Consider the following 21,316-nt stretch of genomic DNA (forward strand, 5'->3'; position numbering starts at 1 on the left):
CCCACTTTTTGGTCATAGAAGTAATTGGGGCATTTGTTGTAGAATAGATTTTAATGAATTGACGATAATAATTTGCAAAGTCAAGAAACCTCTGAACTGGTTTTAGCCCTAGTGGTTGTGGCCACTTAAGCACAGCCGAAAGTTTATCGGGATCCACACGTAAACCATCTGCAGAGATGATGTAGCCTTAAAATGGGACCTCAGAGAGCTCAAACTGGCATTTCTCCAACTTGGCTATTTAGTTGGCTATTAAGTCTATTTTCCTGAAGCCGTAGCAGGACTGACTTGACATGGTCACTTTGAGTAAGCAGATCCTTGAAGTAGACCAGGATGTCATCCAGATAAAGGACCACGCAGATATAGAGGAGATCACGGAAAATATTGTTTAGGAAATTCTGAAAAACTGCTGGTGCGTTACAGAGCCTGAATGGCATTACTAAATATTCGGGTGTTAAAGGCAGTTTTCCATTCGTTCCCTTCACGAATGCGGATCAGATTGTAGGCACCATGCAAGTCTAACTTTGTGAACACAGTTGCCCCCTGAAGCCAGTGAAAGAGTTCAGAAGTAAGGGGCAGCGGATACTTGTTCTTGATGGTAATCTTATTTAATACCTCTATAATCCATGCAGGGACATAGGGAACCATCTTTCACTTTGCACAAAGAAGAAGCCTGCACATGCTGGGGATGATGATGTGCGAATAAAGACCCTCTCCAAATTCTCCCGAATATTTTAGGACATGGCAACCGTTTCAGGGATGGCAAGAGGGCACACTAACCTGGAGGAGACGAGCCAGGGATCAGATCAATGGTGCAATCGTAAGGACGGTGCGGTGGTAGTGTCTCAGCTTGCAAAAAACACCTAAAAATCTCCAGTATAAACTTGGTAAGCCAGGCATCTGGGAAGCAGCAGAAGAAGAGATTTGATGGACAAGGAAGTAGCTTGGGAAGACACTCCTGGAAGCAGGTGGCACGCCAAGAAAGTATTTCTCCTGAACTTCATTCAAAATCCGGAGCATGTGTGCGGATCCAGGGCAACCCAAGCAGGACAGTTGGTAATTTATAAAGTCTGGAGTCCAGAAAGGCCATGGACCAGAAATGATGACCCTTGCATGACATCTGTATTGGAAACATAATCTTGGTAGGTGGAGAGGTAATAGGTTTGCCTAGGGGACCCTTTCCCAATCTCCCTAGGCACTGGCGTTTGGGGCCTTTTGTGGACAGTTAGACTTGAAGTGGCCCTCTCTGGCACAGTACATGCAGAGATTCTGGTCCCTGTGGCAAGCTTGTTCTTCTGGGGACAGTCAAGCTCAATCTACTTACATTGATGGGTTCTATCGCTGGAAGAGGAGGGTTCTGGAAATTAGAAGGTAATTTTATAGGATGCCGGACTTTCTGAGTCTCCCGCACTCATTCCTGAAAATGACAACCGAATGCAGAGGGGTACCAGGTCATCGAGTGCAGATGGAGGTCTGGAACCGCAAGTTAATCTTTGATATGGTTTGCGAGCCCCTGCCAGAAAACAGCCACAAAAGCATTGTTATGCCAATTCAATTTTGTTGCCAGTGTTTGAAATTTTACTTCATCCTGGCCAACACAGAGAGACCTGATGTAGGAGCAGGACCCCACCATCTGAATGTTGCAGCAAACATCCAAACTCTTCAGACCAGACAACGTTCCTCCAAACTCCTCTTGTTCAGTTTTGGCCATCCCATGTGAATTGTACCATCAGGTGCCAATTGTTAGAGGACAGGATTGGCTCCCGGTGTCCTGAAGGTCCCCTGCCATCCTTGCCCTGAGTTCCCAGGTCTGTGCACCTGCTGCTCTTCAAATATTTCAAACCATAAAAGAGGTGCAAAAAATATAAATATTCTTTGAATTATAAGTGTTAAGGTCCTGCTAAGTATTATGTGTTTCTATTTCCAATAATAGATGTATAATGCTATAATGTACATGATATCTATGTTGACCCCAATCCCATAAAGACAGAGAAGTGACAACACGCTTAGTTCAGGAATAATTATTTTATTACATTTTCTGAGACTCATCAGCAGAGCCATTCTTGCAGATTGACTTACAATGTCTGACACTGGAAAACATTTCTTTGTAAGGCAATGATATAAAATTGTGATCATTAACCCCCCTAGCGTTCTAATTCTGTAATTTTTTTATAAACAATTCCCCTGTCAGTTCCTCTAAATTCGCTCATAATTTTCTTTTATACAGAAAGTATTTTCTATTGTGACAGCTGTGCACTTTGACAATTGGCCACTAGATGGCAGAACGAGTCATTGTTTTAATAGCAACTGAAATAAGAGATTTGGTGAATTACAGACGCATTGACAAGGGAATTATTCATAAATAGAGCCCAAAAAGTTCATTATGTTTAGCCAGTCAGAGAGAAGTGAACAAAAGTGAAGCAAAATCACTGTGCAGTACTACTGAACAGAAAACACAGGCTGCACATCCATAAATCATTGCAAACTATACAAAGAAATATATTAGACATCATCAATAAACATTGATAAAGTTACTCCAAACTAACTTTTATAAAATATTATAAATATTTAATAATATTTAAAAAAAAAGTTTAATATTATAAAATAAAAAGATTACGTTTTTAATTTTAGGCATATTAATATAACTTTGTAAGCAAAGACAGATTTACAAGATTTGTAATGTAAGAAGACGCGGTGGGTTCTTCCCATGTCTCTAAGGGCTCTATTTATAAATTATTCCCCCAGTCAATTCCTTCGAAATTAGCTGACAGATGGTTCTATCTCTCTACAGGTCCCCTATTAAAACAATGACTCTTTCTGCCACCTAGTGGCCACTCTTCAAAAGTACACAGCTATAGAAAAATACTGTTAGCGAATTTCAGAGGAATTGACTGGGGAGAATAATTTATAAATAGAACCCATAGATTATAATTTCACCTCTGTAATACCTTTACCATAGGAAAAATTTGGCAGAAAGAAGTAGGAAGAAAGGAGGTTTTTATAGAACTAAATTGGTACACATAAAAAATACTTTTTTTTTTTTAGTAATGAACTATACAATTGCTTACAAACAAAATAATTTTAAAAAATAAAACAAGGGTATATCATTTCTTATAGCGCATAACCAGAAATACAGATAGAATTTGTGTTAGTACAAACCTATTTCGTTTCCCAAGATTTTACATACAGAGTGTAGGTCCCGACACGTTTTGCCTATTTTGGCTTCATCAGGGGATATATCGAAACTTTCAAGACCGAACTTACAATAATGTATTTGGTATTGTTGTGCCAGGGGCTGCTTGCGGACACGCTGTTCTTTCTTCATATCATCAATACACACAAAACCCTATTTTGCTCACACTCATCTCCTTGCCTCCCCTTGTTTCTAAGCAAAAAATAGGGCTCATTAACCCTATGAGACACATCAATGATGAATCTAGAATACTTCAATCCCCATATAACAACTTTTTTGAGAGTTATTGGTTAAACTATTTTACCGATGATATTAAGGAGAATTGTAGCCTCTCCCCACTTATTCCCTACAATAAAAAATAATGATTATTTGGGCACAACCTTTAACTTTTGGACGTAACCATCACCCGTGGGCTTTTGATCAACCCAAAGAAGTCACCCAATTGCTAATTCCTCCATTTTGATATGCCACAGCAACGCAGTTAGCACAGACCACCTGACATTTTGATCGGATATTTATCATTATCATTTCTTCAGACAATAGAATACCGGATACATTATTGTAAGTTCGGTCTTGAAAGCCTCGATATATCCCCTGATGAAGTCAAAATAGGCGAAAAGCGTTGGGATGAGACTCTTTATGTGAATTCTTGGGAACCAAAATAAGTTTGAACTACTGTATTTTCCGGCGTATAAGACGACTTTTTAACCTTGAAAAATCTGTGCCAAAGCCGGTGGTCGTCTTATACGCCCGGTACTTACTAATCCCCTGAATGGGGAGAAGATCCGAGCTCGGGTTAGCAAGAGTCAGCTGGCAGAGAGCTTCGGGAACCCTGTGAGCCATGCGGTATGGATGTATATAGATATGCGTGTTATAGAATATTGTGATTTACAAATCAGCCACTAGGTGGCGCTGTGTGACTATTTTACATAGAATGGTAGACAATTCAGTTATTTAAAGTAAACATCTTCTTTGTTACTGTTTTTTTTTAAGTGCAACAAACTCTATATTTTAACTGGAAAAGCTGGGGGTCGTCTTATACGCTGGAAAATACGGTAACACAAAGTTTTATCTCTATTTCTGGTTATGTGCTATAAGAAATGATACATCCTTGTTTTATTCCAAAGAAAAAATAAAGTCTTGTTTTTTATCTGTACTAATTTAGTACCATAAAACCTCCTTTTTTCCCCGCAATTGTTTCCTATTACATTTAATCATGAGGTTTGGCATATAACCTGGTTTAACTTCTGCTCCCGCTTGGACACATTTTTTTCTTTTTACCTCTACCATGGCCTATAATGCCTCCAGGTTTATCCATAATTCCTGTATATGGCCCACATTGTCCTATAATGCCCTTTAGAGCCCATAGTGCTGCCCCATAATAACATCACATTATTTGTTCACATATCATTCATTTCCCCGTCACGTCTCATATAGAGGAAGCATAACCCTGCACGAAGAGCTTCTCTATACCAGCTTTTGATATTCTATTGCTGCCATTTTTATTGGTTTGGAAGTTTTTACATTTTTAGATTTTATCAAGCAGCTTCAGTATTTATTTAAATGCCCCATTCTGTAGGGGTGGAATTACTGCCCCTCATCCCCACCATTCCCGATCCCATACAAGTCAATCTTCTATAAACACAAGCAGTTATGACTGAGTTGCTGGCTGCTGAGTTTCATTTCTCTGATCTTTGTTTCTTATATTAGAAGGATCCAGAAATGTTTAATTTGTCACATCTGTAGCTGGCTGGGAAACCTCCGCTGGTCTGGCTGCTTGTCAGTATTCAGATGTCGTTCTGTCCAATGCTGGAGCAATACAAATATTACAGCTGGGATTTACTTTTAGAATTCCATTCTTCAATAGGTGGTGGACAGAATCCTATTGAAGGCTCAGACAAGCCGGTTCTCTCAGTCCGATGGGTGCAATGGTGGCCCTGATGTATGCTGGCCCTGGCCTCTCCAAGGCCACTTTCGTCAGTGAAACTGGGTGATCCAGCTAACCTGGAATGGATCTGGTCCAGGATTGAAAGCATTTGCTAAGAAATAGCAAATCAATTCTAGGTTTGCTGGATCACCCAGGTTTAGTATCCTCGCCAGCCTTGGAGTGCTTTAATAAATCAGGCTCTTTCCTGTAGTTTTTAGGCATTTGAACAAATATATGGCACAGGAGCATCATGGAGTTATTAAAAGGATTTGTGGGGAAACAAATAATATCCTTAGGGAATGGCTGGTGATAAAGTGTTTCTGTGCTTTTTACTGTGCATTTCCTTTTTTCTCTAGTTTTTCATACAACAAGGAAGAGTTGGGACCTCGGCCAGCTTTATACGGCCATCTGTGCAATAGAAATACAACAGGAAGGGACACATTTCAACAAATTGAGGAAAAATCCAACTTTTGAAACTTAACTGGACGAGTGTCCCCATTAGAAGCTTTCTACTCTTCTACTACTTCTGCTGCAGTAACAATGGTAAAGTTTGGACTTAATTCTCATCTCTTTTAGATTGCTAAGAATATAGGAGAAAGTAAATATCTGTAACGAGGAAACATACAGATATAAAACCGAACAGGGCTCTATTCATAAATGATTCCCCTCTGAATTTGTCTGATGATCCAATCTTCACATTTTTCATTTTAGTTAGTTATTAAATCAATGACTCGTTCTGCCACCTACTGGCCAATCTCAAAGGTGCACAGGTGTTACAATATAAAATGCCAGCTGCATAAAAATATATAGAGCGAATTGACAGGGGAATAATTTATAAATACAGCCCTAAGATATAGCAAAATTCTGAATTTATGGTCAAAATCTACGCCTGAACCCATAATGCACTGCACATGCCTCTGGTGGGTCCCTGATAAGCCATATTGACATTATTGGTTGTTGCAATGGTTGGGGTGCAGATCCTGCAGGATATACAGACAGACAAGATGTTGGACACATTTGCCTTTTTTATTTTATTTTTTTTTACAAAAGTGCCTGACTAGTAACAGCATACCCAGCAGATAGTTATCTACCTGACAATATTTTTACATCCATTTATCCTAGACTGAAAGCAGCCAATTATCTGCTCGTGTTACTAATGCCCCCTCCTGCCACCTCTGTCCTCAAAATCTGAAATTTGTCTTGGAAAAGAAGGGATATCCCTATAGAACCAATATCTATAAAATTAAACCGGATAATGGTCAGTGACAAACTCACTAGGATCTTGAGTGATAAAATGGCAGAACGGTGGCTCAGTGGTTAGCACTCCAGCCTTTGCAGCGCTAGGTCCCAGGTTCAAATCCCAGCCAGGACACTATCATGGAGTTTGCAGGTTCTCCCCGTGTCTGTGTGGGTTTCCTCCCACGTCCCAAAAACATGCAGTTAGGTTAATTGGCTTCCCCCCAAAAATTGACCTTAGACTACATTAATGACATATGACTATGGTAGGAATCTCCATTGATTGAGTTCCTTGTGTTACCCCTTGTCATACCAATGCCGGACAATGGGACTTTGTAAACATTGCACTCCCATTGCAGTTGTAGGCGGTGGTGGACAGAATCCTATTGAAGGCTCAGACAAGCCGGTTCTCTCAGTCCGATGGGTGCAATGGTGGCCCTGATGTATGCTGGCCCTGGCCTCTCCAAGGCTGCTTTCATCAGTGAAACTGGATGATCCAGCAAAGCTGGAATGGATCTGGTCCAGGATTGAAAGCATTTGCTAACAAATAGCAAATCAATTCCAGCTTTGCTGGATCACCCAGTTTTACTGATGAAAGTGTATCCTCTCCAGCCCTGGTGGGCTTTAATAAATCAGGCTCTTTCGGGAAGTATTTAGGAGTTTGAACAGGACCCATTTAATACTATCAGACTAAATATATGGCACAGGGGCATCACTGAGTTATTAAAAGGATTTGTGGGGAAACAATTAATGTCCTTAGGGATAGGCTGGTGATAAAGTGTTTCTGTGCTTTTTACTGTGCAATTCCTTTTTTTCTCTAGTTTTTCATACAACAGGCAAGAGTTGGGACCTCGGCCAGCTTTATACGGCCATCTGTGCAATAGAAATACAACAGGAAGTGAGTGCACATTTCAACAGATTGAGGAAAAATCCAACTTTTGAAACTTAACTGGACGAGTGTCCCCATTGGAAGATTTCGACTCTTCTACTACTTCTGCTGCATTAACAATGGTAAAGTTTTGACTTAATTCTCATCTCTTTTAGATTGCTAAGAATATAGAAGAAAGTAAATATCCGTAACGAAGAAACATACAGATATAAAACCGAACAGAGCTCTATTCATAAATGATTCCCCTCTGAATTTGTCTGATGATCCAATCTTCACATTTTTCATTTTAGTTCTTAATAAATCAATGGCTCGTTCTGCCACCTACTGGCCAATCTCAAAGGTGCACAGCTGTTACAATATAAAATGCCAGCTGTAAAAAAAAATTATGAACGAATCTAGAGCGAATTGACAGGGGAATAATTTATAAATACAGCCCTAAGATATAGCAAAATTCTGAACTCATGGTCAAAATCTACGCCTGAACCCATAATGCACTGCACATGGTTAGATGGGTCCCTGATAAGCCATATTGACATTATTGGTTGTTGCAATGGTTGGGGTGCAGATCCTGCAGGATATAATGATGGTTGGAGCACACAGACAAGATGTTTGCCTTTTTTTATTTTTTTTACAAAAGTGCCTGAGCTGTTACAGCATACCCAGCAGATATGTATCTACATGACAATATTTTTACATCTATTTATCCTAGACTGAAAGCAGCCAATTATCTGCTCATGTTACTAATGCCCCCTCCTGCCACCTCTGAACTCCAAATCTGAAATTTACCTTGGAAAAGGGATATTCCTATAGAACCAATATCTATAAAATTAAACTGCATTGACAAACTCACTAGCATCTTGAGTGGTAAAATGGATGTTTCACCAAATTAAGGCATTCTAAGGTCTCACCTATTCTACTTTGACAGTCTCCAACCCCCTTTCCTTCCTTCTCCTCCTTTTTCATATTTGGAATTGTTCATTTCTATGGCTTTATGACTCAAATGTTTTGGTCATTTTCATTTTTGATTGAAGCTCAAAGTGGTTTTTGCACAAGTTGTTTCCTTCCCAGGTCTTTGCTTGTCATTAGTCATTTTTACAGAGAACTAACTTTTAAACAAGTTAGTGGAAAGGCCCCCTTTAAATTGCTATTAACACATCTCCTCCATGGCAGTGCCTAGCTTCCTATAACTCTTTTTTGACAATAGCTTGTGCAATGAAAGGAGAAAATTAAAGACAAAGATCTGCAGTGTAGTGCAGGAAAGGCTTAGAACTTTGAGGATTCTTTGGCCAACTGGCAATGAATTGAATCCCAAATGGCCACAACTCCCCAGTGTCAGGTGTAAGATATTGCATTCAGGTTATGCTTGTAAGGCTGTAGTGCAAAATCGGTATTCACGAGGTGCCAGTCATCCAATCTAACACCGCACTCATCACCTATAGCAAGCCTCAGGACACTGGTTGCGTCTCCCAGCACTCAGTTGCCCCGAGGACATACTGCGAAAGGCATGGCATCTGGGGAAGGCCTGGCAAAGGACCAGGAGACCACAGATAATGCAGAACCAGGAGACAAGTCCAGAATACAGAGCAGAGGTCATACACAGAAAATCTGTCCTCCAGGCAAGGTATCCAAGGGTAAAAACAAATATAGACAAAAGGTTGGTCCAGGCTTTAAGGGCCCAGCAGCCAATGGCAGCTCAGGATGACGCCACGGACTAATCTGCCTAAATCCCCGTCAGCTGTGCACAGTCTCAGAGTTTGTGCTGGGGATGCCAATAAAGTACATTTCAGTCTGCACGGCTAAGGGGATGCTGCCATTTCCTTTTTCCCCAAGGTGTAATCGCTGGCCCGATAAGGGCTTCCTAACAATCCCTTGTGACCCTTGTAAAAATGTTAATTTTCCTTCACTTTCTGTACTTGCATAGTAAGTCATGTTGAAAAAAAAGTCCATCAAGTCCAACCACTATGGAAATAAACATATCCCAGATAAAACCTTATAGACATAGATGATCCAGAGGAAGGCAAAAAAAACCCTGGTACAATTTGTTCAGCAGGGGAAAAAAATGTCCTTCCTGATCCCCTGAGGCATTTGGATTTTCCCTAGATCAGCAGTCTCTGTTATCTTTACTTTAATACCCAGGTGTACAGGTGAGTGAATCTCTGCAGCGAGGAAACAATATTAAAAACCTAACACAGGTCCTAATCCCCACACTCTTCTATAAAATTGAACAGAATCTATTGGCCAGAGCTTCAGTTTATACATTGCACACCATGCAACGTAACATTGCAGAATTGGAAGCAGCAAACACATTATCATCGCTTAACCACTGAGATAATGGCAGCCATGAGTCCTATTCTACTGGGTGTCAGCTGGTAATAAATTCATGAAAACCATGTTAGAACAGTGGAGAACAGTCAGTCCATATTGCTTCACAGTAAAAGACGGGAGAACGGCCCATCGGTTTCACACCTTCTCAGGAATCGGTAATGGTGAAGATCAATACAGAAAATAAAAGTGCAATGGCAGCTGATGACAGCAGGTCCTTTGTACCTAAAATAGTAAAAAAAATATTTGAATGAATAAGAGAAAGAATGTAAAATATTTGTTATTCAGCATCAGTAAATGCAGTAATTATGAGAAATGATCTGAAGAGTAGAAGGATGACTTCCACTCGCCACCTCCAATGTGACCCTTCATATTGTAGATACAACACTGAGCCTGACCTTCCTATATCTTTAAAAAAATAAGAATTAAAATCTACCTTTCTGATTACACCCACCACTAGGATATTGTACATTTACCTCAATAGCTCTGTTTCTCGATCAGGGCTCCATAGAACCTCAGGGTTCCTCCAGAAGGCGCTAGGGGTTCCTTGAGCAGTTTGTGCCGCTCAGGTCAGATTAAGTGACACCAATGATCTTTTTGGCTATCTGTAAGGGTGACATTCATCCCAATGGCCAGCAATGTAAGAGGAATTCTTCCCAATGACCACCACACTAATATACTGTGATCTGTGGATAAAAAAATCATAGAAAGTGTTCTCTGAAGACCTGAAAGTTTCTTCCATGTCAAAAAGGTCAAGAAAGGTTGATCTATCTAGTAAAATTGTCTCCTGACTTTCCCTATACCTTTCTGATTACACCCACCACCAGGATATTGTACATGACCCTCTATAGCAGTGTTTCTCCATCAGGGCTCCATGGAACCCCAGGGTTCCTCCAGAGGGTGCTAGGGGTTCCTTGTGCAATGAGCAGTTTGTGCCTCTCCGGTCAGACTAAGTGACCCCAATGATCTTTTTGGCTGTAAGAGTGACATTCTTCCCAACAGCCAGCAATGTAAGAGGAATTCTTCCCACTGACTATCACATGTGCATAAAGTGATTTTTAGGAGGGGTTCCTTGAAGACATGAAAGGTTCTTCTATGTCAAACAGGATGAGAAGGTCTGATCTATATAGTAAAAATGTCCATGTTCCTGACCTTCTTTCTACCTCTCTAATTGCACCCACCATCGGCACATTACCCGCTCTTATGTCCCTCTATAAAGTAGAAGTTACGCTGCCCCCGATCTTCTTTTTTACTTTTTTTTAGGTACACCTACCCCCCAGGATACCATATGCTGCAACACGACCCTTCATAAGGTGGAGAATACTCTAATGATTCACCTATTTTGTATATACAGATGATTAGTTGCTGAGCTTCTAAAAAAGTTTTTCTAAATATTATAGGTGATGGGACGTAGGGTATATTCTGCAATGAGGAGCGATTCATATTGGGTGGTTTGGCACCACATCAAAAGCACATTTATGTGGATGTGTATTGGAAGGATTTTCACTCTTTTCCTTTTTGGAGACTATGACTGTCACCACCTTATGTACATTCCAAATCTTGTTCTTGAGCAGGATGTGCTTATGGTGAGAAGGAGTTATTGCACGCTGTACTTATGACAGTGTAGATGGAACTTTAAAGTTTACTGCCTCAGAAACTTGATTTACATGGTAAAAAAACATGCCCAGGGTTGTTCACCAAGACATAAGAAATAGGGAGATTGGTGGTACGTATCAGCAGTTAAAACATCAAATATTTATTAGAAATACTCCAACAATAAAAACAAGTGGTGGAAGCAATTATTACATACAATGTAGCAACACAGGAGGATAAAGGTTGTAGAGATATGGAAAACATACAACATGTTTCATAGGTAATGACTCGCTTCTTCAGGGGAAGTAACAACAGCAAAATGATTCTTACGACCTTGATAGTCTGGTTTACAAAAGTTATAAATAACACCCTTCAAGTAACGAATAAATCTTGCTAAGTCTCATCCCAAGGGCAGGCAGGCAAATCATTACATCAAACTGGAGTGCGAAGCCATTCATCAGATGGATTAAACATGTTAAAACATCAAATATTTATTAGATATTGTCCAACAATATAAATGAATGGTCTGATCATAAATTCTGATGTTAGCAATGTAATGTATTAAGCGGAAGCTGTACACCTTAGGAAGCATCTGCTTGAACTTGCTATTTGGGAATTTCGCTGTCTGATGATTGGTTTCCCACTCCAGTTTTATGTAATGATTTGCGTGTCTGCCCGTTGAACGAGACTTAGCGAGATTCGTTCTTTACTTGATGGGTGTTATAAACCCCTTTGTAAACCAGCATATCAAGGTTGTAAGAATCCCCTAAAGAAGGGGGTCATTAGCCACGAAACGCATCGGGAGCTTATCCCCTTTTGCATATTTCCACAACCTTTGAACCTCCCATGTTGCTACATTGTATGTAAGAATTGGTGATCGGACTATTTGTTTTTTTTGACAATATCTTATATCTTATACAATATCTTATATTTATCAATATTTGATGTTTAGATACCACTACTTCTTTTGTCTCACCATCTTGGTGATAAGCCATGGTCTCCATGTTTTTTTCCCTTTATTCATATTGTAATTTAGAGAAATGATCTATTTCTTTAATGATTTATGTGAAATCTACTTGCATATAAAATTGATTTGCATGTCCTGAAATGATATATTAGGTCAGCAGTACCAATAATTTTATGTTGTACAAAGCAGAGAAAGTTTTATACTCACCCCTGCTGAACACACATCTCCTGGATTTTCCATCTATAAAACAATGACCAGAAATAGTTATCTTATCATTAATAAAAGAAAAGATAGTGTTCCTCAACAATGTATAGCTTACATTTATTTATACATATGTATGTCTTAGATCAGAACACAACCCTTTAATGTTGACAGTAAAACACTCCCCAAAATGATCAATTTAGCAAATAATGCAATAAATCAAAATATTTTTGTGTCCACTTGCAACATATTTGGTTTTCTTTTAATTGAATGCAGTAAAATATATTTTGTTTTGAACATCAGTTTTCACCCAGACAAATGTTGGAAGTTTTTAATGTTTTAAAATGTTTAATAAAATAATATGTGTTTTTATTGTGGTAAGTGGAAAACAAGTTCGCCTTAAGAGTCCTATAAGTATGCAAGATTTGCTTGTGTTTGTTAAACTTATCATAAATGTTTAGAAGAGCAACCACAGATGGACAACGACTACTAATGCTTGAAAAGACTGTTTCACTTCATTATTTATTATATTACTCAAAAACCATCAGTAAATTTAGATGCCATTTCATTGTGCAGCTTCTTATTACTTTTTGCCCAATGCAGCAGTGCTGGGGCTTAAAATTAATCGGATTCCATCATGTGAGTGAATATGAATAAAACGGTGCATGGGTGATGGTTCATTGTATTACAGGACTATGGTATGTGCTATGGTTAGCTTGTGTCCATATTACATAGAAGGAAACACTGTGCCTCGATGATAACTGACTGCATTTAAATGTGAAATAATAATTTGAAATGTTGTTCTACATGCGTTGCCCCTATATGCAGGCAGCACGGTGGCTCAGTGGTTAGCACTCTGGCCTTTGCAGCGCTGGGTCCCAGGTTCCAATCTTGGCCAGCACACCATCTGCATGGAGTTTGCAGGTTCTCCCCATATTTTTGTGGGTTTCCTTTGTGTACTCAAACATTTCCTCATTTCCTCAAACATTCCACAAACATGGAGTTAGATTAATTGGCTTCCCCCAAAATTAACCTTAGACTGTTTTAAAGACATACGATTATAGTAGGGACATTAGGGACATGACTGTGGAAGTTGTACAGAGCTGTGTACTATGTTGGCGCTATATAAATTCTTTGTAATAATATTGTGGGGCTCAGACTGCAAAATTATTCTCAAGCTGCAGCTATCCCCCGCAGTAATACTCTGTTGCCCCAACATGTCCTTAGTTTTCCAAGCTGACTGACTCCCATTGTCCCCCAACCTGAAAGACTAAGGACATACTGAGTGCAGGAGATTGTGTGCCAAGCCTATGACAGCAAACACCATACGGCCCTTCAGTCAATAAGCCTGATTTATTTAAGCTCTCCAAGACAGTAGAAGATAGACTATCATGGAAGAACCTGGGTGATCCCTTGAAATGAATCTGATCCATTATAGAAAACATTTTCCAATTGATAGCACATTATTTTTAGGAAATCTAATTCAGGTTTGCTGGATCACCCAGGTTCTTCCATGATAGTTTATCTTCTTCAGTCTCAGAGAGCTTTAATAAAATAGGTAAAGGTGCTGCTGACATCTCTGCATGATTGAGGATCAGTCAATTCTGTAAAAAAGCAAAGTAAACGAGGACCTGGGTCATCGTCTGACCAATAGGAGCAGAAAATACGGCACTGGAGGAACAGAAAAGGGGTGCACTGGAGAGAAAGTGGCCTTGACCCCCTGCTGAAAACCTGACCCCTAAAATTGCAGAAATACCACAGCACTATGTATTAATTACAGCATTAAACTTGGACTGGGAGAGGGTGGAGATGGACTGGTTTCTGATCAAGTCTATTATCATACATGCAGTGCCAGATGTAGCCAACAGGGGGCCCCACTGCATACTTGGCCTGGCCCCTGTTGGGTGAGGAGGGTCCAGGACCCTTGTCCAGTGGCACACTTTGCACCACTCAATGTCCACCCGTGTATACAGGTAGAGAAGAAAGCACAAAGAGCTGAACTGATGACTGTGTGTGTTATTCCACCTTAAATCAGAAAGCTGCAGGGGAGGAGGTGACTCCATTGGATTCCTGAACTCTAACAGGTAAAATGCTGTCACCCATGGTGCGCAATTTATTCTGCAGGAGCTCCTGCAGGGGAGTTACCCATGTGTAAGCTGGCCCCTTCCAAATAAGTCCCCCCCCTAAGGTCCAACACTCTCATGTGATTGGTTGATGAGTAAACCAATGAGCTCCCCTATATCTGGAGGATTGGCAATTTTCTTTTTGCATGTGTTGTGTAGAGGGCGAAGGTAAAAACCAAAGGCAAACCCATTCCATTTACATAGAACCCAAGCTTACTTTGATTAAGAGCCATATTTACTAACCTTTTCTTAAGAAGTCACAGTTGTAGTAATGACATCTGGATTCTGTTGTTTTAAGGACAAATCTGCTTTCACCACCGTCCCTGGTAAATCCGGTCACTTCGAAGACCTCATCTATGGGTATGAGAACCTCCTCCTCTCCGGGAAAAGGGGAGAAGTTGTGTATATCGGCCCCGAAGCAGGTGCTTATATTGAAGAAAGTCCTCATGCCGAAGTTCTCTGCCACCGTTCGGTTTCTGGATGAAGACGTGAATTGTCCGAATCGTATTTTCCCCCCGATATCCTCAGGTAACAGACGTACCCCACCTACCCCTCTGTACACCGGGACCGGGCAGTCCAGTCTCAGTTGTTTCAAGGCTTGAGTCATGAAGAAATGCAAGGAGTGGTAGTGGAAATTTTCCCGGTCGTAATTTCTTACGGCTTCATTGAAATCGGAATAAACGGTATCGTTGGAATAGATGATCAGGGCGACTACATGCTCATCCTGCAAGCTGGCAGGAATTTCTATTTCTTCCTGGAAATATTTTTTGCTTTCCATCCAAGCTTCCAATGCAAGATCCCAAGCAAGTGCGAACTCGGGGTCAAAATTCTTTTCTTGCTTCAGTAGGTGGGATCGGATAGCATTCTCCATTTCCAGCTCACAACCTTCATATTGGTCATCAAAAGCATTGCTGTTCATGGTTATGGGGCAACTGGGGACCTGCGGGGGCAAAATGTGCAATCAGAGGGGAACTTTGTATGGGGGTGAGGATAAAAAGCACTAAAACCCCCCAAATATCCAATGATATCTACGTACTGCGCGTGTCCTGAGAACCCCGAATATCAGACACAGGGAGAAGCTGGAATACGCCAGGAATCTCATTCTTCTATAATCTGTGGGGACAACAGAAAGGATCACAGATAAATCACTGATGGAAGAGGAATGTCCTGATCTGTGAATGATGAAGAAGGGAAAATATTCAGTATTATGGGGTTACTTTATAAAAAGCACTGTGAAAAAAAAGTGACTGCCTGTCCTGTTCTGTATCCTCATAGCTATATATCAGGTGACTTCCTGTGCCTAGGCACTCCTGTTCTATGCCCTCATAGCCGTATATCAGGTGACTTCCTGTGCCTAGGCACTCCTGTTCTGTATCCTTATAGCTGTATAACAGGTGACTTCCAGTGCCTAGGCATTCTTGTTCTGTATCCTCATAACTGTATATCAGGTGACTTTCTGTGCCTAGGCACTGTTCTCCTTGCTGGAGGCTGTGACATGAGGAAGCCAAGCCCTGCCTCTACCAATTTGGCTGCCTCCATACCTACACACGGTGCAGAAACAAAGCATGGGAAGTCATGTTGGGGAGCAGCCTGCCCTCTGCTAGCATGCCATAAGTTTCCCTGATTGCAGATGATTATCTCTGGCTCTGTTGGCATGTCATACATTGGCACAGCTTGCACACTGAAACCAAGGCTCCTTCCCTGCATCGTGCTGACAGGTGACAGGCATTTCTGCTCAGGCTGTGGCTGCTTTCCAATAAGAGACAACTATAAGACTTTGCTTTAAGCATGAATTGTGACAGATAAATCACTGATGGAAGAGGAATGTCCTGATCTGTGAATGATGAAGAAGGGAAAATATTCAGTATTATGGGGTTACTTTATAAAAAGCACTGTGAAAAAAAAGTGACTGCCTGTCCTGTTCTGTATCCTCATAGCTATATATCAGGTGACTTCCTGTGCCTAGGCACTCCTGTTCTGTACCCTCATAGCTGTATATCAGGTGACTTCCTGTGCCTAGGCACTCCTGTTCTGTATCCTTATAGCTGTATAACAGGTGACTTCCAGTGCCTAGGCATTCTTGTTCTGTATCCTCATAACTGTATATCAGGTGACTTTCTGTGCCTAGGCACTGTTCTCCTTGCTGGAGGCTGTGACATGAGGAAGCCAAGCCCTGCCTCTACCAATTTGGCTGCCTCCATACCTACACACAGTGCAGAAACAAAGCATGGGAAGTCATGTTGGGGAGCAGCCTGCCCTCTGCTAGCATGCCATAAGTTTCCCTGATTGCAGATGATTATCTCTGGCTCTGTTGGCATGTCATACATTGGCACAGCTTGCACACTGAAACCAAGGCTCCTTCCCTGCATCGTGCTGACAGGTGACAGGCATTTCTGCTCAGGCTGTGGCTGCTTTCCAATAAGAGACAACTATAAGACTTTGCTTTAAGCATGAATTGTGGAAAAGTCCAGGGGCCCTGTAACAAAATGACTGGGAAAAGATGAAGGGATTATCAGGCATTGTGTGCTATTGGCTCCTAGGCAAGTCTACAATGGAGGACAGGTTCTCTTTGACTTGCCATTCTGTTTTGCATATTGAGTTTTTGCTTGCACAGTCGAAGCTGCACCCTCCCGTCTGCACAATACGAGGATATCGATATTAAGTCCTGTACTGTGCTATGTTTGTCGTACAGATTATCCTCCCTGCTTCTGGTCCAGTCATGCATGAGAAGTCTAGAATCCATTGCCAGAGCTCCACCACCATCTAACAATCTCTTAGATTGCAAGCTCCTGGGGGCAGGGTCCCCTCCTCCTCCTGTGTCTGTATCTGTCTGTCATTCCCTCCCCTATTTAATGTACAGCGCTGCATAATATGTTGGTGCTATATAAATCCTGTTTGATAATAATAATCATCATTAGGAAATGAAATTGTGCATGTGAAGCCAAAAATGTTTTTCTTAATTTTGGATAAAAGGGTTAAAACTAATCTAAATCTAAAAAAGTCAGCAGGAGGAAGAGCTGACAAAACTGACACGCAGGGTTTCATTTGTCAAAAAGTAAAGCCGTGGCTGCAGGGTGCACCCTGGCCCACCAATGGCTGAAGAAGATTCCCATGGAGCTGGAAGAGACATGAGAAAGATGGCGGCTTCCTAGATGCGGCAATGAGTGGATCCTGGACCTGTCATCATTGCATGATTCCTGCACACAGAGGTGGTCTGCGCTATTGGTCTCCATCGCTGCTTATGGCAGAAGCTCACCACCACCCAGCCATCTCCAAACAGTTCCACTTTAAGAACCCCTTTCAGGTTTTTATTAATATTTAACCTCAGTGTTGGTCAGGGTTGTAGTGGTAAAAGAAGTAGAGGGAGCACAGTAATAGTGAAAGCTATCCATAGCGAGCGTGCAGGAAGAGCCTATACAGGGGTCCCAAAAAAAGTGGGGTCAGGGTGTAGCCACGTGTGCCAGCCCCACTACACCCATGGTGTTTTTGCTGTTAATTTTTGTGTTCACTAGTGGCAGTTGGATCATTCCTAATGGAGTTATTCTCAGACCAGAGCTTGGAATTCGGCCAATCCAATCGGATTGGCAGAGTCACTGCCAGGTGTGATGCGGCTTCTTCCAAAATACAAAATCCCACTCTGAATTTGTTTATTTTAGTGTTCTGAGCACATTTAGTCATGCATGGTAGTTACTATAACAGGACATGATTTATCTTCCAATGGGGAAACCTGTCGTAGGGACAACACTCCTAACTAGTGCCAAATTTAGCACAGGACCTCCTAGGGGCAGCATTTGAGCCCCGGCCAATACCCTTACCATTGCCAGCTGTCTGCCCTGCCTGGCCTGCCATCGCGCTCCCTGCGTCTGTACTGTCCTTTGTATACCCATAGAGAATCATTGGCCCCCCAGACAATCTGAAGAGTTTAGCAGAAGATGATTTCACTTGTCGGGGCCACATGAGCCATGCTCACTGATTATTAAAGCTGCCAAATGTCAACTTCAGAACACCAGGATTGGGGGGGGGGTCATGTGACCAGAAGAGGACAGGTATTAGGGGGTGCTCAGAATTGGGAAACCATTCCTGTTGTGTTCTCAGGACAGCAAATAAAATCTTCTGGATGAGAAACAAACAAACCCCTGATTGTGCCCCTATCTACCCCAATTTGCAGCAGATGAGCACATAATAACCACAGCCAATGGGGTGAAGAAAGGAGAAAGTTTCCCCAACCACGGGAATTTATCACCGCCTGTTATGTAAGAATATAACTGGTTAAACGAGTCTGGAACCAAAGAGCAGTTTTGATTTCAAAACAGAAACTATTGTTTTTATTCTTTCTAAATCTATTCACTTGTCACCTTTAGTGAATCTTGTGTCATCTGAAGCTCGGTCTATTTTAGGAATATGGGAATGGCATCATTGGAAAGCCGAATTCCCATTTCCATTGTTATCACTCTGCTTGCAGCTTTTCGTGAATAGCAGTTTGTGGCATCCCCAGCCTTCCTTTAGTCTGATGCACTCTGTCCATCTCGGCATCCCCAGCACACTGTGTGCAGCCAATGAACAGATTAGATCCTGGTCATGATACTGTCCTGCTATTGGCTGCTGGTCCTTTTTAGGCCTCTCCAGTTCTAGGCTCTGATTGGTGGATCCTCACTATGTTAGCTCCTCAGCAAGGTCAAGAATGTGGAAAAGCAATCAGGCAGAATAGAGCTGGGTAAAACTGTGAGGACTTTACCCCACTGTACTCTTCCTGATTACCTTTGGGGACACCTGACCTTGACCCTGCTTCTTGCCTCGTGCCTGCCCTGACATTACACCATCTTCACCTTGATGTGCTCGGTACTGTGGGGTAAAGTCTTTGCAACTTCACCTGGATGTACCTTCTGGATACCTGACCTCACTGGGAAGCCAAAGCCTAGGACTGGAAACTCTGATAGCGGTTAGCAGCATCCCCTGCCTCCCTTTAGTCTTGTGCACTCGGCATCCCCGGCCCAGCTGGAGGCTTATGTCCTGCAGCCAATGAGCAGATTGAATCCTACCCATTATCCTCCTGCTCCTGGTCTTATTTAGGACTTTTCAGTTTTAGGCTGTGGTTGCTAGTTCAGGCATCCAGGAGGTACATGTGAGTGAAGTTGCAAAGACTTTTTGGAATACCTGACCTCAGCCTTACCCTGACCTTGCTGCTTGACCCCTGCCCTGAACTTAGACTGTCCCGACCTCTCACCAGCTGCCTGCCCTGACCTCCTGCTTACAGAGATTACAGCCCGCCCTGTACCTGTCTCTGCCTGTCCCGTCTGTTCCACTCACCCCAGGGCCCGCGGGCTGCCAGCTGGGGTTCTCCCTGCAGCAATGAAGCCCGTTGGCCACTAGGGTTCCCGACCCATCACTCCTGGGTGCCCTGGAGACATTTAGATTCCGCACCCCCGGTAGCCCAAACATCGAGCTATTACCAAGACAGCTAGAAGAATATATTTATATATATAGCAATATGTCAATATATTACCCAGCATCATCCAAAGTCTCATCACTAATTGTCAGAGGAGCTCACAATCTATTGACACAGCCATAATCCTAGCCAATTGGAGTATTCAAACTCCATGCAGACAGTGTCCTGGCCATGTACCTGGCACAAGGAAAAAAAGTAAAATTAGTCATAACAGGAAGATTTCTTCTTGGGAATTCCCCCGAATGGATATGACTGAGAGTTTTAGAAACTCACAGAGAAGGTTTTTAACCCTTCACACACAATGAAATTATTAAGTTTTGGCTTTACATAAATTCAGTAAGATAAACTCATGCTTTAAAACAACAAAATATAAAAAAAAAGTTTTCTTACTATTGATTTAAAAACACTGCCCCCTGCTCCACAGCGCCCCCCTATGCTCCTGCTTGTAAATAAACCCCTGGGCAGTGTAAATCAGGTGGTCTGCCAGAAGCATTGTGGGTATTTCATGAAGTCTACAGAGGGTCCATTGTTTGTAATTAATTCGGGGAGATGAGCTCCAGGTCCAGCAGAGCCTAATGAGCACAGATGCCACTTCCACGTCTATTACAAAACAAAATATTTTAGGGCACTGACACCCCTCCATCCAGTAAGCCGACCCTTCTTATATCTCTGTAGTAAAGTCGGGAGTTCCCCTTTACCATCTGAATTATTTGTATCGGTGTCACCCATTTATTATGAGCAGCGGATTATGGGCGACCTTTAGGGTCAGGGACATTTTTAGCAAGATTTATATTTGGCATAGGAGATACAGGATCCGAAATTAAAGGGGGATGGGGTGATGTTAGCAGGGGTCTGCACCAGGGAATGTTTAGTGAATGTCAGATTCACTGTTTTCTAAAGTATATATTTGCAAACTTTTAACTGACACAATGCAAACAGAACTACTAATCACCCCCCCAGTGATAAATAATGGGCTCCTCGGGTATAATTATAGTGGAGGTGTTGAAATACATGGGGACGTCAGCAATTATTAAAATCCCTACAAGTTATTTTATCCCAGTACAAAACAAATACACCTCCAATAAAATATTTAATAAAATACAATAAATGATTTTAAAAATAAATAAATAAAAAAAATATAAAACAGCTTTTAATATTTTTTACCCCCCCCAAAAGAAAAAAAACTTTCACTTTTGCATTAATAAGAAATGACTTTGAGTTAAGTGAGAAAAAAAATTTTGTGTACTCACACTTGTGCTGCGTTCAGCTCTCTGCTTTCTTTGCTGATAAGTGTAGAAGGGGTGGGGCTTATCAGTGAGGGCGTGTCACATGAGACATGCCACGCCTTCTTGTTATTGAAGAAAGTGTTACATTGTAGCAAACATTCCTTGTCATGTAACTACATTACTTTTTTTTTTTCTT

The 21,316-nt window shown here is 41.5% G+C and overlaps 1 protein-coding gene across 3 annotated transcripts; it reads right to left on the reverse strand.

The window, feature by feature from the left end:
• Window positions 1–7,963: 7,963 nt before the first annotated feature.
• LOC140323500 (ecto-ADP-ribosyltransferase 5-like) lies at window positions 7,964–21,194 on the reverse strand. 3 transcript variants are annotated; one of them, XR_011919388.1, is made up of 6 exons: window positions 21,145–21,194; window positions 15,485–15,561; window positions 14,692–15,388; window positions 12,332–12,364; window positions 10,041–10,250; window positions 7,964–9,789 (listed from the first exon to the last, which is right to left on the reverse strand). XR_011919388.1 is itself a non-coding variant. In XM_072400609.1 (5 exons), the coding sequence occupies exons 1-5, from the start codon at window positions 19,971–19,973 to the stop codon at window positions 9,713–9,715; spliced, it is 906 nt and encodes a 301-aa protein (XP_072256710.1). In that variant the 5' UTR covers window positions 19,974–20,284; the 3' UTR covers window positions 7,968–9,712. The 3 variants fall into 3 exon arrangements, 1 of the variants encoding a protein (XP_072256710.1); XR_011919387.1 differs by lacking the exon at window positions 21,145–21,194 and adding an exon at window positions 19,952–20,340; XM_072400609.1 differs by lacking the exons at window positions 10,041–10,250; window positions 21,145–21,194 and adding an exon at window positions 19,952–20,284 and having other exon boundaries at window positions 7,968–9,789.
• Between the last annotated feature and the right edge of the window lie 122 nt (window positions 21,195–21,316).

The sequence above is a fragment of the Pyxicephalus adspersus genome, chromosome 1 (genome assembly GCF_032062135.1).
Source record: "Pyxicephalus adspersus chromosome 1, UCB_Pads_2.0, whole genome shotgun sequence".
Taxonomy (NCBI): Eukaryota; Metazoa; Chordata; class Amphibia; order Anura; family Pyxicephalidae; genus Pyxicephalus; species Pyxicephalus adspersus.

Coding starts and splice junctions, on each gene's coding strand:
- LOC140323500 (XM_072400609.1), bottom strand. CDS start 19,973: ATGAGACTTTGGATGATGCTGG. Junction 15,562..19,951: donor GAGACTTTGGATGATGCTGG/GTAATATATTGA, acceptor TTGTCCCCACAG/ATTATAGAAGAATGAGATTC. Junction 9,790..12,331: donor GAGATGTGTGTTCAGCAGGG/GTGAGTATAAAA, acceptor TTACTATTTTAG/GTACAAAGGACCTGCTGTCA.